The following is a 16,405-nucleotide window of genomic DNA, read 5'->3' on the forward strand; positions in this document are numbered from 1 at the left end:
AGACAGGACAGCCTAAAGAAAGGTAGGTGGATGAAAATACGGAGTATTTAGGTCAAAGAGTGATGGGGTAATAAAATGGAATAAATGAGAGAGGGTCATGAATGTCAAGTTAAAGAGTGAAGATTGTATCATTGGAGCACTAATTGTATATGTGTGTGAGGGGGCAAGCGAGACATTAGGTTGGTGCGAAAGTAATTGAGGTTTTTGCAATTATTTTTAACCTTGTAAACTGCAATTACTTTTGCACCAACCTAATAATATAATCAAGGTTTAAGAAAGATATACCTGACTAAGAAACAAAGAACGGAGATGGCAGAGAACTTGTCTTCTGGAGACTACATTCTACTGTGAGGCACTAAGACAGACATTATGGTTGGAAGAATGTGAAAAGGAGAGTATAAAGATGATTTGGTAATTTAGTATAAAAGGAAAGTAAGGAAAAGGAAGAGTTGAAAGGTTAACTTTAGGTTTGAAAACTAGGAATCCAGGAGAAAAGCACTGTAAAGGATAAAGTGCAGTGGGGGTGAAGGGTGGTAACTGGTTTAGGATAGAAGATGATTTTCAGCTCAGTGCGCTGGGTTTGAGAAGACAGAATACCATGTAAGCAAGGGAGCCAGGCCATGGAGGAAGGCTGAAGGTACGTATAAGAAACAATCTTTCTAAGAAAGAGTAACCCAAGGACTCAACTTGCCCCTCTTCTTTTGAGAGCCTAATGGTGAACTTCACCAATGCCCTAAGAATTAAAGCCTCGCAGATTCACATGGGAGGTGTTTGTTTCTATCAGCCTTTGTTTCTTTCTGCTACCTAACTGTATTGCTCTTTCTGAAGAAAAAGAAGGATGTTGATTTCAATTTGTAATCTGATAAAACATTTAACGAACCCCGTAATTCAACAAATATTTCATGAGTACCTAGCGCTATGTTAGGTACTTAAAATAAAGTCAACTGAGAAAAAAAATTCTAACACTACCATTATCCTTATGGAGTCTGTAGTCTGGCAAGATGTTTATATTCATATATATGCATATAATTTGGCTGTGAAGAACACGAATACCAAAAGTTAACATGAATTTTAGCTCCAATTTTGACAAAAAATTTGTGAAACCAGAGATATTAATAAATATTTACCAACCAGTATGGCCAGGGCACCATGTAATCTCAGAGGAAGTATCAGTCACTATGTGTGGTAGACAGCCTTTCAAATGACCCCAATGACCCCTCACGTGGTATCCACACCTACGTGTAATCCCCGCCCTTTAAGCGTGGACTGGACCTAATGACCAGCTTCTAATCAACAGAATGGCGCAATACAATGTGATTAAGTTCTAATCTCACTTCTGGGATTAGGTTATAAAAGACTAATCTTTGCATCTTGCTTGCTTGTGTTGTCTTTCTCTTTCTCTCTCTTTAGTTCTTTGTACTTGCTAACTCTGATGAATCAGCTGCTATTTATTTTGTTAGCTACCTTATGGAGAGGTTGCACGTGGCAAGGAACTGAGGACAGTTTCTGGACCACGGCCAGTGAGTAACTGAAACCTTCGGGTCAACAGCCCACAAGGAACTGACTCCTGCCAACAACCACGTGAATGAGCTTGGAGGTGAACCTTTCCCCAGTCAAGTTCTGATATGACTGCAGCCTTAGAAGAGACACTAAGACAGAGGACACAACTAAGCTGTGCCCAGATTCCTGACCCACAGAAACTAGGAGATAAGAAACGCTGTTGTTTTAATCTGCTAGGCTTTGGGGTAATCTGTTAGACATTACACAACTAATATGATATGCCTTTCCCTTTCATACTGCAGAATATCAGCTACTATTGGGAGAATTCAGCTTAGTCGTTTTTAAAACTTTCAAGGTCTGTTTCCTCGACTCCACAATGCTTCATCTGTAACTTCAAAAATGTATACTGGCATCAAGCAGATAGCACCCAATAAAAGAGAGTCCCATCCCTGGTCAGGCCCAAATCCTGAAAATTTACAATTTTGCATCATAGTCCTGTATCTACCCAGCTCCTGAGCCTGTTTTTTGGCCCAGCAAATGCCCCCGGCTCAGATTTTACAGCGTTTTTCCTAGCTCTGACCTTAGGTTTTCTCTTCCAACAGGGTTTTTTTGATCCTTTCCTCAAATAAATATACTTCCAGTTATTCCAAACTAACCATCCACCTCCAAGAATTGGCTTTGGTTCTCTCCACTGGACTTTTCCAGTGGAGAGATAAATTATAAATGGAAGTAATAAACGTTAATGCTTCTCAACCATTTTTTTTCTGCCTCCATTCCATTTATTTGCACAACTCTCTTCACTTCCACAAATCTCTCCCCAAACAATTCTTATGATATTCAGTGATTTGCAATCATAGGGAGTTGACCCCTGAACATGGCGATGTTACACTCTGGGAAGAAGAATCCATTAGTTTTCTCAAAGCCCCTTATGAGCCTATATCCAATGTCTATGAGGCTTACCAGACTAGATAAGCTCTAAATTTTCCTACTCTAAATTTTTAGGACATGATGACTATAAAAGAAATGCTCAGAGGAAGAAGATATCTAGAAGGCTTAGTGGAGTTACTGTCATACATTTCTGATACTCTCTTATATTTGATTTCACGGGTTAATCATGAAACATCAAATTAATAATGGTTTAGAAATGAAAGAAGAATTATATAAGCTAAATAACATCTACGCTATTGAAAGCTACTTTTTTGCACAACTGAAATATTTACTTCAAAATAGTATGAATACATCATTACAAACTAAATATGCCAGAAGTCAGAATTCGCCTAATTGGCATGCTTTGGCCCAGAAAGTAGTATAACAATATGTGAGCATCTTCTGACACCTGGTGGTAAGTGGAGTATCCTACACTATTTAAAATGGTATATTGCACAGTATTCTACATGCTAAAGAGAAGGGATTCGGTAACGTCAGCAAGATTAGTTATTTTAAAATAGTATAAAGATGAGATGCCTCATAACTTACAAGATTTTTCTTTGAATCTACAAAAAAAGAAAAATATATATTTTTTCTTTTTTTAAGGAAAAAAGTCCAAAGTCTGTTTAAAAGGCCTTGATATAGGCCCTAATAAAACTTTTCTGTCCTGAAATTCCTTTATAATAGCAAAGAGTTCCCTCATGTCAAGTTTTTAAATGTGTGCATTTCATTAAACAACAAAGCATGACCACAACATCTACCTACAGTTAAATTATATGACCAATCATCCCTGTACCCATACCTAATAGAATATCTACTCATAGGTGCATAATAAATATGTGTTGACTTGAAAACAAACCTACCAAATAACTAAATAAAACTAATTGCAGTATCTTGCCTTCAAACTTTACACCACCCTTCAAACTTACACAGGCTCTTTAGTTTATTAACATGATAGTTTCAGATACAGTAAGGAGCTTCTGGTTATCTACAGAGTAATTAACTACATATCCTTTCAAAATACAGAGTAGGTGCCCTACCCTAGGTTGCAGAGTCAAGATTCTGATTCAGTAGATCTGAGGTTCTGCCAACGCATGGGAATTCTGAGAAGATTCCACTAGTGATTGATTCTATTTCTCATCCCAAGTTAAGAATGATAGACTCTGCCCACAAAAACATTTAGTTTGCATTACCTGAAGACATCCTGTTAGAATATAACGAAGAATATGCTAAGCAGAAGTAGAAGAAAACCAATCCGTAATTTAAATTTGACCAAATTTTTATATATTGATGGTGTGAATACAAACAGGTTTAACTCTTATAGCATTAATTATAAATGCACGTATACTTTGACCCAGCAGTCCACTTCTAGAAAGTTAGTCTACAGATACAATCATAGTGCTTAAAATAACAAATGTTAAAGTTAGTCCTTGAATCTTTTTATTTTATTTATTTTCAGTTATAGTTGACATTCAATATTATTTTATGTTAGTTTCAGGTGTACATTGTAGCAGTTAGACATTTATATAACCTATACAGTGATGCCCCCGATAGTCAAGTACCCACCTGGAACTATACACAGTTGTAGCAACATATTATTGACTATATTCTCTATGCTGTACTTTACATCCCCATGACTATTTTGTAACTCCCAATTTGTGCGTCTTAATCCCTTTACCTATTTCACCCAACCCTCGAACCCTCTTCCCCTCTAGTTTGTTCTGTAAACTTATGAGTCTCTTTCTGTTTTGTTGTTTGTTCTTTAGATTCCTCATATAAGTGAGATCACATGGCATTTGTCTTTCTCAGCCTGACTTATTTCACTTAGCATAATACCCTCTAGGTCCATCGCACGAATCTTTGTAGACAGCAAAAGACTGGCAAGAATCAGTATCCACCAGTATGTGACTGCTTAAGGAAAGGATACAGAGAGTGGAACAGTGCACAGGGGAAAAAAAAGGAATTAAATGAGCAAAGCACTTTATGTAATATGGAACAATCTCCAAAATATACTGTTAGGTAATTTTTAAAAAAGATTCATAACAGTGTACATGGTGTGCTATGTTTATGTTAAAATGGAGAAAGAGCATAAATACATATGCATATATATTCATCAAATATCTTTGTCATACCATACCAGAAACTAGTACAGTAATATTGTTTCTGAGACAGGAAATGAATGATCAGAGTACACGGTTTGGAGGGAGGGGCTTGTCACTGTGCATCTTCCTGTATTTTGAATCACATATGTATATTAACTAGTCAATTAAAAAATTAAGCTAGAAAATTAAAAATGTGAAGTGATTTTACATAAGCATAACCTCAAGAAGCTATTATTTAATTATTCTCGGGAGAAAGATCAGAACACTGATTACGCCAAAACCAAAATATTATTTTAGGTGGTCACATTTTGGCATCCAAATCAATAATACAGAACAACCCTATTTAACAGATTAAAGGAATCACCTAGAGATCCTTTTGTATCTAACTCTCGGGGATACGGTTTTACTCAATACTGAGTGTGTAAATGAGTTCTGTCGAAGCCCTAACATTATAACATCTGGTCAAGGTCCCATCTTCCTGCCATGCTGTGTGTAACACCTGTTATGTTTAACTGTTTCAAGGAGTGAAACAACTCCAGAACTGTTCTAAAAGAATCTCACCCTTCTGCAACTATCTTCCTCTAAAAATAGGGAGATAACTCCTATGAGGTAAAAACGCAAGCCTGGCCCTACAGTTTTCAGGACAAAACATCATTTTGTCATCTACATACCTACCTAGGAACCAGAGCACACAGCTATTTTTCACTGAACACAAAACACCTGATCTGCTGAGGTCTGAATTGCCTGCCACAGGGTCCCTGTCACCAGTTGATACACATTCCTACAGAGGAACAAATGCACTGTACTTCTCACGCATTTCACATGAAGGATTCTTCTTAGCAGGGGGAATGGACTTGTAACCATGGGGAGGGAGGTATGAGGCCTGAAGCAAAGTGTACAAAGTGCAGAAGTTCTTTGACGTGTCAAGCTTTACCTTTAAAAATCCCCACACATTTTATATTCTACTCTACAATGACTCTTGTTTTACTACAGAAATGCGGTTTTAGTATAGAAATGCCGTTTCAGTATAGAAAATAATGAAAATTCCAAGCTTTCCATCAGAATATTTCCCGCCCGAATCTTTTCATGTGTATTGATATTTATTACATAGTTTGGCGTTCTCTCATCATACTGCCCTTGTTTGAAACCAGGAATGAAGGGGATATGGAAACATTCTCTCAAATCACCCAGGTTTTAAATTCCCTTTTTTAAATAAAATTATAAAAAAGCTGTAAGGCAACATAGCTCTCTATATTGAAGAGAGATTATTTTTTTTATCATGCAATATACAATTACTCTCTAATTGTTTAACATGCTTAATTTTATCACTCCAAAAGTAAATGACACCCACCCCCAGAGGAGGCTATATATCACTTTTTTGGTATCCCCACTGAGCTTATGGAGGCAATCAAGCCATTCAATACGTTCCTGATGAAGCTCAGCTGAGAGAGATACCCAAAAAGTGTAGTATTACATGAAAAATTCTTGACTAACCATTGAAATCTAATGAATCAAGAGAACTCCCTATTAATATGAGAACAGCGTATTTTAACATTCTTAAAACTAGGAATCATTTCAAACTGAAAACCTCAGTAACTAAAGTGACTGTTCCATGGTAAATGAAATTAGTATTGTCAAAATAACATTAAGCAGTAATTATACTCTTAATGTCCTTTTTAAAGGGAAAAATGTATCATGCAATAACTTGTTTTCTAATTAAGATGTTTTAGAATATTCTAACCATTTGTTATGAAGTGATTCACAGAAAAAACATTCTCCTTGTAGGCCAGAAGTGTAAAAACAACAGTTAAAACAAAATTGACTTACCATGCTTCGTCAAGTACTCCACTATACTCCCCACTACAGCTGGAATGCCATTCTCAGTGAGTCCCTGCTGTTGAAGGTCTTGGAGACTGACTCCAAATAACTTTTTATAGGTAGGATTCCTCTGCTCATTTAGTGGCACTGCCACTATCTTTTTCATGTCTTCTTTCAGCCGAACTGTTGCTTTACTTTGCTTAAAAGAGCGTAAGAAAAAAGAGCAGTCAGTCATATTTACCACAGGAGGTTGCATGGTTACAACAAAAACGCCTGGATTAAAATGTGTTTAAAGACATATAGTAGCAGTCTTCACTTATTTTTTACTTCGACTCAAAACCTCAAACCTCTCTCACATGTTGCTCTGTGTTACCAATCGCACACACCAATACCACGGTTAAACGGAGTGAAAAATAAAGAGCAACCTAAAGCCACAACTTAGCTGTAACTAAGAGAGGGAGCAATGCACTGCAGTATCTAAGATATATTACTACAGTAACCAAGGGTTGTGACTCAGAAATACCTGGTTAACAGGAATATAAAACATTCCTAAGAACACTGAAATTCCATGCAGATTCTAAAAAAATAAGAGGTTTCTAAAGATGAAAATTTATTTTAAGGTATCTTTAATTTGAAATGTTAGAATATATATATATATACACACACATATATATATATATATATATATATTACAAATAGAAAATGCAATTCACATTCAATTAATTCAAGTTATCAACACAATGAAAAATCCAAACACATTTCTTTCTTTTAACTGAAATATGTTCCCCAAGAAGTATTATAAAAGATAAATTTTAATATAGCTTAACATAACTAAATGAAGGATTTTTAAAAAGCATTTATCCTATATAAATGTTATGTATCTGTAAATCTAAACACTGAAAAGAAAGATGGAAAAATGTAAACAATTTGGGGACAGAGGTTGTAGACTGGGGGAAAATCACTTTTTAATTAAAGAATGAATATAGCAACTGACCAAAGTGTAAATATTGTAAGTCAAATGCATGTAGCTGTTACAATCTAAATGCAGAAACATTACTTCCATTTTACAAGTGAGGAAACAAAGATCAGAGTGTTAATTTGGTAAAAGTCACAAAACTAGTAAGAGAATTTCATCCTATTCTAAGTCCATGTTCTCTCCCTAATTTAGATTTACATTAATGTTATAGTGCAGTTTGTAATAATTTTAGTAAAAAACTATGATAAATGCTATATGTGACCCAAGACAATTACACAAAGTTAATTCTACAATCTTGATTTTGAGTAGCATGCCTGTAATCTCAATTTGATTTTGAATTTTATAATCTACACAATCTGACCAACTTTCATTAAGATATTTGCATTTTCAGTAGGTCATATTTAAAAGCCAGATTCCCTAGTGAAAATTCAGCAAATGTAAAATTACAATATAGATTCAGTATCTATTAATATTATACATAAGGCAGAGTGTTAGCTACTATAAAGTAGTAGTATGCAAGAACTATGATCTCTGTTACCAAGGAAATTATGAATTTATTAATTAAGTCAAATTTGTAATATCTAATAATTTTTTTTCTTCTGGGGTAAAAATAGATTAATTTCCTTCAATTGAACACATGGGAAATTTCAGCCAAGCAGGTACATCTGCAAGGTAAGCAGCCCTAAAGTATCCAGTATTAATGAAACTTGGAAAATAGTCTCAAATGTAGCATTACAAACAGCTATGATATGAGCTTAAATTATACAAATTTTATCTTACTTTTATTTTATCTTCTTACAGAGACCATACAGCATAGTGGTTTAAAGCATGGACCGTGGAACCAAGCTCCTATTTCTGATGCAATTAGCTGTGAACCTTGGACAAGTCACTTAACCAGTGTGTGTGTTTCCCCATCTATGAAATGGGGATACTAAGAGTTCCTATCTCATAGGAATGTATGAGGCGGAAAGAAATTCACAAAGGAATGAAAGGAGAGCCCGGCATGCTCAGTAAGTACCGATTATTATAATCATCATCGTTATTGTTGCCACGCAGCAGCCTACCCGTCTGTCTCCTCGTACCTGCCCCTAAAGCAAGGAGAGTCTGTGAGATGGATCCTTTCAGGGACTTTGATTCACCTTCATGCTTGTACCTTATGTCTCCCTGTTTGGCCCCAAAAGATGGCTGGTTAGTCAATGACGGGTAAGATTCCCCACGGAGGAGTGGGGGGAGGGACAAACCAAGCCAGACACAGCCACGTGGGGACCATCTGGGGAACTCGCAGGGTCGATAGAGGTGGGCACAGCCCCCCACCGTCCCCCGGCTAAGGAGAGCCTCTGCCTCTGTGGCTGCATTCCTTCCCACAACCTGCAAGGGAAGAGATTCAATGTGTGCTCTCCATCTATTCATATGCATAAAGGTTTGTCCCTTGGGGAGGTACATACATCCTGAGACTTATGGTTCTGCTGCCTGCAGGCAAGGGTGATTGGCTTGAATCAGTTTCCTATTATGATGTGTGGGATTCACAGAGCTGAGATTGACAAGCTATATCTCCTTCACTTCCTCACCTAACTAATAAAAGCCATGCGTTGGCCCGATTCGGGGCTCAACCTTTGAGGCTGGAGTCCCTTGGCCCCGCTTGCACACGATTCTTGGCTGCTGTCTTTCTTAACACTGCACCGCCCTTCTCGCTCGCCAAAGCTTTTGTTGTGCAGGACGTGACACGTTATCATCATTCTTTTTCTTCCAGAAAACTATTCTGATTTCTTCTTTAAAAAAATGGAGAGATACTTAACCATTTGTATACTCAATGTTTGTGTAGACTACAGGTTGCTGTTTAAGGTGGCAATATGGTCGAGACATGTTTAGTTAGTAGACAGTCTGATGATCTAACCATACAGATAAAATGATAAAGATAAAATAACTTGGTATTTAAGTATCAGAATTCCTCAAGTTTTTATTAGAAATCCTGTCTATATTTGAGTTTAAAACCTGGAGTCAATGTTCTTTCCATTGCCCTGCATTCTGTCACATAGTCAGAACTGCAGCCAGTAAGTTGTGTCGCCTGTTAATAGTATAAATAAGCAATCCTGGCATTATGGCTTAGAAAGTTTTCAAGAGACATGCAATTAACCGCACACATTTTGGAGTGATTGCAAATTAAACTACCTGTTGACTCAATCTTGAGCCATACTACATAGCAAATTTACATGTAATCACAGTAATAAAGGGACATATAATTATTGTTTTTAATTGGTAATCTAATTCAGGTTAACACTTTTTAAAATGTAAACATTGTTTTTAAACCACCACAATGAAACAAAACAGCTATATTTCCAGAGACATCTGAGTCAATTCTTCAGTGACCAAAAATACCTATTATAAAGTTTTGCTCATCTACCTACTTGGTGAAGGAGTCTGGTAACACTATTGACATGCTGCTAGTAGCTTAAACCTAAACTACAATACTACTCAGTAGTGTATCCCTAAAGTATTAAAAAATATACAAAAGCTTAGAACAAATACAAAATATCCTTTTTGGTAAGTATTAAATATACAATAGTCCCTTAGTCATGAAAAAAATAATTCCGGAAATGAAAGGTTATTTATGATTAATTCCATTTAAACTGAAAATATTTTTTACTCATATACAATGATTACATAACTACCTCTTTATTAATGTCAATATCTATGGAATTTTACCTTTTCACCAAATATACATCTTACACTTCTTGACGTAATATAAGCTAAAAAATCACATCAGTTACTAATTGTGGTATTCTGAAGCAAACTTACCGTGTTTCCCTGAAAATAAGACCTACCCCAAAAATAAGCCCCAGTTAAGATTTGTCAGCCAGACAGACACATTTAGTACATTATGACAATGTTCCAGAAGAAGACGACATGACTGTATTTGAATAAATGTAGATTGTTGTACATGAAAAAATAAGACATCCCCTGAAAATACACCCTAATGCGTCTTTTGGAGCAAAAATTAATATAAGACCTGGTCTTATTTTTGGGGAAATATGGTAACTGTTTAACTTAGGTTTAACTTATATTCTCATACATCACTTGAGTTTGAAAACTGGACTATATGGGGTGTTTGTGTACATGTGTAAAAGCAACATAGGTTCCCACATTTAAAAAGACAGATAGGGTACTTTAAGGTTTTACTGCTAGAACAATCCTTAGGGGTCATTCAGTGCTTATAGTATCACCTTAGGAATAAGGAAACCAGGACCACAAAAGTTGTGGTAAACTCAGTGAAAAAGGGCCAGGCCTTGAGCCCATTATCTCCTGAATTACATACCAATATTCACCTCTATAATTAAGTTCTCATGGCCTTGTTTTCCTATGCCTTTGTGTTTGATAGCTAACAAAATGCATGCACTAGGACTGTAGTGAACATTTGTTGGTTTGGGGTCACCTAGTCTCCACATCCCCTTTTTTTTTCTAGTAACAAATCCTGACTGCCTTTTGGGGAATGACTATACTCTCCTCGTGAACAGCTCTGATGAGACTGACACTCAAAATGACTGTCCTGTTTTAAGCAAGGGCTGGGATTAGGGTCCCCACCTGGTCAATCAGAACCTTTATCCTGCTGGCCACTGAAGCTGGAGTGCATTATCACAAGGACAGAAAAATGGTTGGGGCTAATTGATTCCAGCTGCAGTGCTCTCACAAGATGGTTAGATTAACTACCCATTAGATTAAGTCTTACCACTTGCATCACCAAAGCTGCTATGGTCCTTTAGCTGCTCTTTCTGATACTTGTCTTTCAGGTGTTCCTTCCATGTGCGTGAGCCACTCCATAAATTTTCAGGCAAGTTTCTTTGGGCTTAAGTTTGCCAGAATCCTTTTCTATTGTGTAATACACATACCCCCCTTTAATTGATAAAACTTAAAACTTTTTAAAAACCAAGAATAATCAGAGCAAATAAAAAAACCAAGGTTTCAGAAAAAAAGAAAATCAGGATAATGACTAACTTTTATGGAGACTGACTATGTAGATCACAGTTTCAGACACTTCAGATGGCTTCACTTGTTAAATCCCAATAAAGAAACACCAAAAAGGAAGATACTTTTGTGATCCTCATTTTACAGGGGCACCGAGGGGCCAAGTAATGTGCTCCAGGTTGCGCAAGGATGTGGTGTAGCCAAGGGTCAGACTCAGACAATCTGAGTCCAGAGGACACGTGCTGAATGCTGTCTCCAAGTAGGAAGTGGGGAGAATCAAAAAGCTCATGCTGGGGAGTCCAGTGCACTTGCTAAAAACGAGAAACAAAATTCTTATTCTCCTAGCAGAGGAACACAGAAATATTTCTGTTTCTCGGTCTCCTTAAAATAAAGTAAGATACGTTTAAAAACAACATCAGTATTTCTGATATTAGAAACTGATTAGAGAATACTTTCATCAACCTGGTTGGTACACAGGATGAGTTGCAGAAGCCTGGAGTTTTATAACAGCTAACATTTATTGGGTGCTGATTTTGTGCCAGACTCTGTTATAAGTGCTTTAAAATTAACTTCTCTAAATCTTAACACAACCTTATCAGTAGGTACACTTTCCCATTGGGACAAGAAAACTAAGGCACAACGAAAAAGAAACTTGCCTATGTTTACATGACTAGGAAGTTTTAGAGCCAGAATGTACTCCCCCCCCACCACCCATGCTCTGGCTCTAGAGCTTGAGCTCTTAACCATGACACAGTACTGCATTTCCAGAACCCTCGGTATTGGTGGTTTTGTGAGAGCTCCAGGGGAACAACACTACATGCAGCTCTCTGTTTGCAGAGCTTAATACAAAATCGATTTTACACTACTGAAATCAATGGCCTGTATTTCCTTAAGGCACTCTTCCAAGAATTTAAGTACTACGAATTTAAGGTACTTTGAAGGGCAATCAGATTACGTTGCTGGTTAAATTCAGAACTGTGCTTTAAAACTCGTTGGAACTGGGCTAGGACTAATAAACCAGCAATGTGCAGACTGGAAAGCCACTCCATCACCAAATAAAACGGTGCAAGGACACAAAATAAACCAGAGACATCTTGTTCCAGAAAGCAAGGAAGTAATCAAGGACTAACGGCGCATGTCAAAAAGACCCGTGGGGCAATTTAAACAGGCTCCTACTGGCTATTTGGGATAGTTAGGGCACCAAGGGGAATAACTATAAGCAATTATAACATATTGTATAAATAAAAATCCCTGATTAAAAGTAAAGGTCCTCTTTACAGAAGAATGCCATAGCTAAACATAGAAAGGATAACAGAATAAGAAAAATCACCCATTTTCCATAAACCATGTAATAAATGATTCCATCAAAGATTATCAGTGGATACTAAAACATCAGCTAAAAGGTTGTTGGAGAACAGAATTTTCACAGCATCAAGGATCACATACTATCTGTACAGGAAAAAAAATTATCCTTACAATTGATACCTGGGTGTAATCACCTTAACTGAACAGATCAAATGTATCATTAGTAATCATGAGAAGAGTTGACATTACTTGCTCCTGATGTGTGTGATACAATATGCAGAACACATTATTTACAAAGTATTCTTGCTACAAATGTTTAAATTGATGCTAATCTAGCCTCTAAATTTAACTTACAGTTTACAAGAAATATAGGAGCTAAAAGAACAAGTAAAAAAAGACAGTGAAGAATCAGACAAATTCAGAATGAAGGACATTCTAACAGACAACAGGCCTGGACTTTTCCAGACATCTATGTTTGAGGGAAACACCGATTCTAGATTTAAAAAAAATTAAAACACACAAACTTTAAATATATGAATCTCTACTGGTTTCTGGTTTAAAAAACAAGCAAAAAGCCTTGTCTCTTTGGGACAACTGGGGAAATTTGAATGTTTGCTGGATATTAGATGGAATTATTCTAAATGTTTTTAGGTATATTAACATTATGTAAGAGCTAATTTATTATATTAACCTGGATAGGGTTGGATCATTTTGAAAGCATTCCATCTGACGTAACAAAAAGGACTAACAAAAATGAATAAGGAAATGACACTAAAAGGGCAGGCAATGACAATAAGAGATAAACTGGATCTCATCAAAATTAAAAACTTTTGTGCATCAAAAGACATTGTCAATAGAGTGAAAAGACAACCCACAGAATAGAAGAAAATATTTGCAAATTATGTATTACATATCTGAATATTAATTCAGAATATGTGAAGAACTCCTTCAACTCAACATAAAAACGAAACAACCCACTTCAAAAATGGGCAAAGGATTTGAATAGACATTTCTCCATAGACAACATACAAATGGTTAATAAGCACATGACAAGATGCTCCATATCACTAATCATCAGGGAAATGCAAATCAAAACCACAATGAGATATCACTTCACACCTATTAGAATGGCTATTATCAACAAGACAAGTAATAACAAATGTTGGAGAGGTTGTGGAGGAAAAGGAACCCTTATACACTGCTGGAGGGAAATGTAAATTGGTGCAACCATTATGGGAAGCAGTATTGAGGTGCCTCAAAAAATTAAGAATAAAATTACCATACGATTCAGCAATCCTTCTGGGCATCTACCAAAAATATCTGAAAACATTTACCCATAAAGATGAATGTATCGCTATGTTCATTGCAACATTATTCCCAAAGGCCAAAAAGTAGAAACAACCCAAATGTCCACCAACTGATGACAGGATAAACACAATGTGGTATATATACACAATGGAATATTACTCAGCCTTATAAAAGAATCAAATTCTGCTACACACTGTAACATAAATGAACCTTGAAAACACTATCGAAGTGAAATAAGCCAGGCGCAGAAGGACAAAAATTGTATGATTCTACTCATATGAAATACCTAGAATGGACAAATTCACTGAGACAGAAAGTAGAATAGTTACCAGGGCCTGATGGGAGTGGGCAATGGAGAACTATTTAGTGAATACAGAGTTTATGTTGGGATGATGAAAAAGTTCTGGAAATAGAAAATGGTAATGGTTGCACAACAATGAGAATGTACTAATGCCACTGAATTGTACAACAAAAAAATGGCTAAAATGGTAAATTTTATGTTATGCATGTTTTACAATTAAAAAAAAAAGTTAATGACTCAGTCACAATGATGAAGATACCACAAAGCAGATAAACAAAAATTTTGGGAAGAGACTGATGAGTCAACAGAAGAATGTGAAATGGAAACTAACAGAAATCATGAAAGAATAAAAAGGAAATGACAAAAACATATCAGAAGTGAAGACTAAATTTTAAAGATCACAAAAAAGAACAGAAACCATTGACAGACCGGTAAGAGACATAGGGAACATAAATGAGAAACGGAGAAATGAAACACTTCTAAAAAATTCATGTTGAACTGAGAAAGCAGTTCAACGAACTCTAATATATATGAGCTACTGGAGTCCCTAAAAAAGGAAAACAAACCATAGAGTAGAATATTTAAAGATATAATTCACCAAAGCTTTAGCTAAATAGAAGCCTTGAATCTACAAATTGAAAAAGGCTCATGTTGGACCCAAGAGTGCACAAGAAGATATATTCTAAAGAAATTACTAAACTAACAATAAACAATCCTTTGGAAACCAGACAAAAATCATGTCATAATCAGGATAGAAAACAAGAGTAGCTTCCAACATATAGATTGTAGTATTTAATATGAGAAGACTATGGCATAAGACTTACAAGATATTTAAGAAAACAAACCATGAGCTAAATCTAATAACCAGTCAAGCTCCCTGCAACTATAAAAACTATAGTTTGAATATACAAAGGCTCAGAGAATATAGTACACTTGAACCTTCCTTGAGAGAACTACCAGCGAACAATCTTTACTAAGGAATAAATGGCTGGGAGACAAATTTTTTAAAGTTTTAAAAAAAATTAGAAATTTTTAAATTTAAAATATTAAAAATTTAATTAAGTAAAACCATGTAATGTGAGGGAAGCATGAAGAATTTGAAACAAACTCAAAAGGGAAGACTGGGGGTTGAAACATTTCCCGATTTTAGAAGAGCTGCTATGTGATTCACAGGACAAACACAGAAAGTGGATGGTAGTTACCTGGAGACAGATTTTAAGACATAGAAAGGAAATAACAGGCACTTCTAAAGATGAAATACAGCCGTCCCTCACAGATATTGTGGGTTCAGTTCCAGACCACTGCAATAAAGCGAGTATCACAATAAAGCAAGTCATAATCTTTTTGGTGGTGGAGGGTCTTCCCTTCAGTTTGTAAAAAACAGATCAGTGAAAGGCAATAAAAAGAGGTATGCCTGAGAAGGTGGTGAAGTTCCTAGTAATCAAAGATAGGCAAAAACAATGTGATACCATTTGTCATTCTTTCTACTCATGAATTTTTTTTTTTTTTAAATGAAAGTGGGACGTGAAATGATTCAAATTTCGGGGGTGGGGGGGCAATTTTGCAAGCCCAGCAAGAGCTAGGGCTTGGCCCCAGACTCCTCTCTCTAGCCAGGTCTCTAAACAAAGGAGAATGGCAAGCAAGTGAGCAAGACTCATATCTTATACAAATGGGACCTCAAGATATTCACAATATACTATTACTTAGGAGAATAAAAGAATGCTACAAAACTGATGGCAAGTATAATGTTTTATAATTTTATACGCTCATAGAAAAAAACGAGAGTACATAAGCAAATATAGGATGTGTTTATTTCTGGGTTATGGAATCTTGGATTATTTTTATTTTTTCCTTTTTATTTATTTGTATTTTCTAAAGTTTCTACATCAGCTATGTATTACTATTACACCAAGAAAATTAAAAGGTTATTATAAAAAGGTAAATTCTCTATATAAGAGAAAGTCAAGACCTACTGCTGATTTCCAGTGATGGTTGATTAATAAGACTCCATTTACCAATTAAAATGTTAGCCTCCCCCATCCCCAGCAAGCCCTTTACCCCAACCTAGTTTTATTATTAAGATCATGGTATCCTACCTTCAGCTTTGGCTAATCCTCCAAACCTCCACATAAAGGAAGTTCTAATTGAATATTTACAGGGGGAAATGTATGCATATCTGTGTTAAATTTCTGACAGTCTAACAAATGG

At 36.0% G+C, this 16,405-nt stretch overlaps 1 protein-coding gene across 7 annotated transcripts in view; it reads right to left on the reverse strand.

Annotated features, from left to right (window-relative positions):
• FAM13A (family with sequence similarity 13 member A) overlaps positions 1 to 16,405 on the reverse strand; it is a 311,779-nt gene that overhangs the window by 274,198 nt on the left and 21,176 nt on the right. For all 7 annotated transcript variants that reach the window (XR_004422991.1, XM_033105659.1, XM_033105662.1 and 4 more), the window contains exon 2: positions 6,357 to 6,546. Coding sequence is in view for 6 of the 7 variants with exons in the window: in XM_033105659.1 (XP_032961550.1) it covers positions 6,357 to 6,546 (190 nt within the window). In the remaining variant the exon portion in view is untranslated. The remainder of the gene's footprint in view (positions 1 to 6,356; positions 6,547 to 16,405) is intronic.

The sequence above is a fragment of the Rhinolophus ferrumequinum genome, chromosome 5 (assembly GCF_004115265.2).
Source record: "Rhinolophus ferrumequinum isolate MPI-CBG mRhiFer1 chromosome 5, mRhiFer1_v1.p, whole genome shotgun sequence".
Classification (NCBI taxonomy): Eukaryota; Metazoa; Chordata; class Mammalia; order Chiroptera; family Rhinolophidae; genus Rhinolophus; species Rhinolophus ferrumequinum.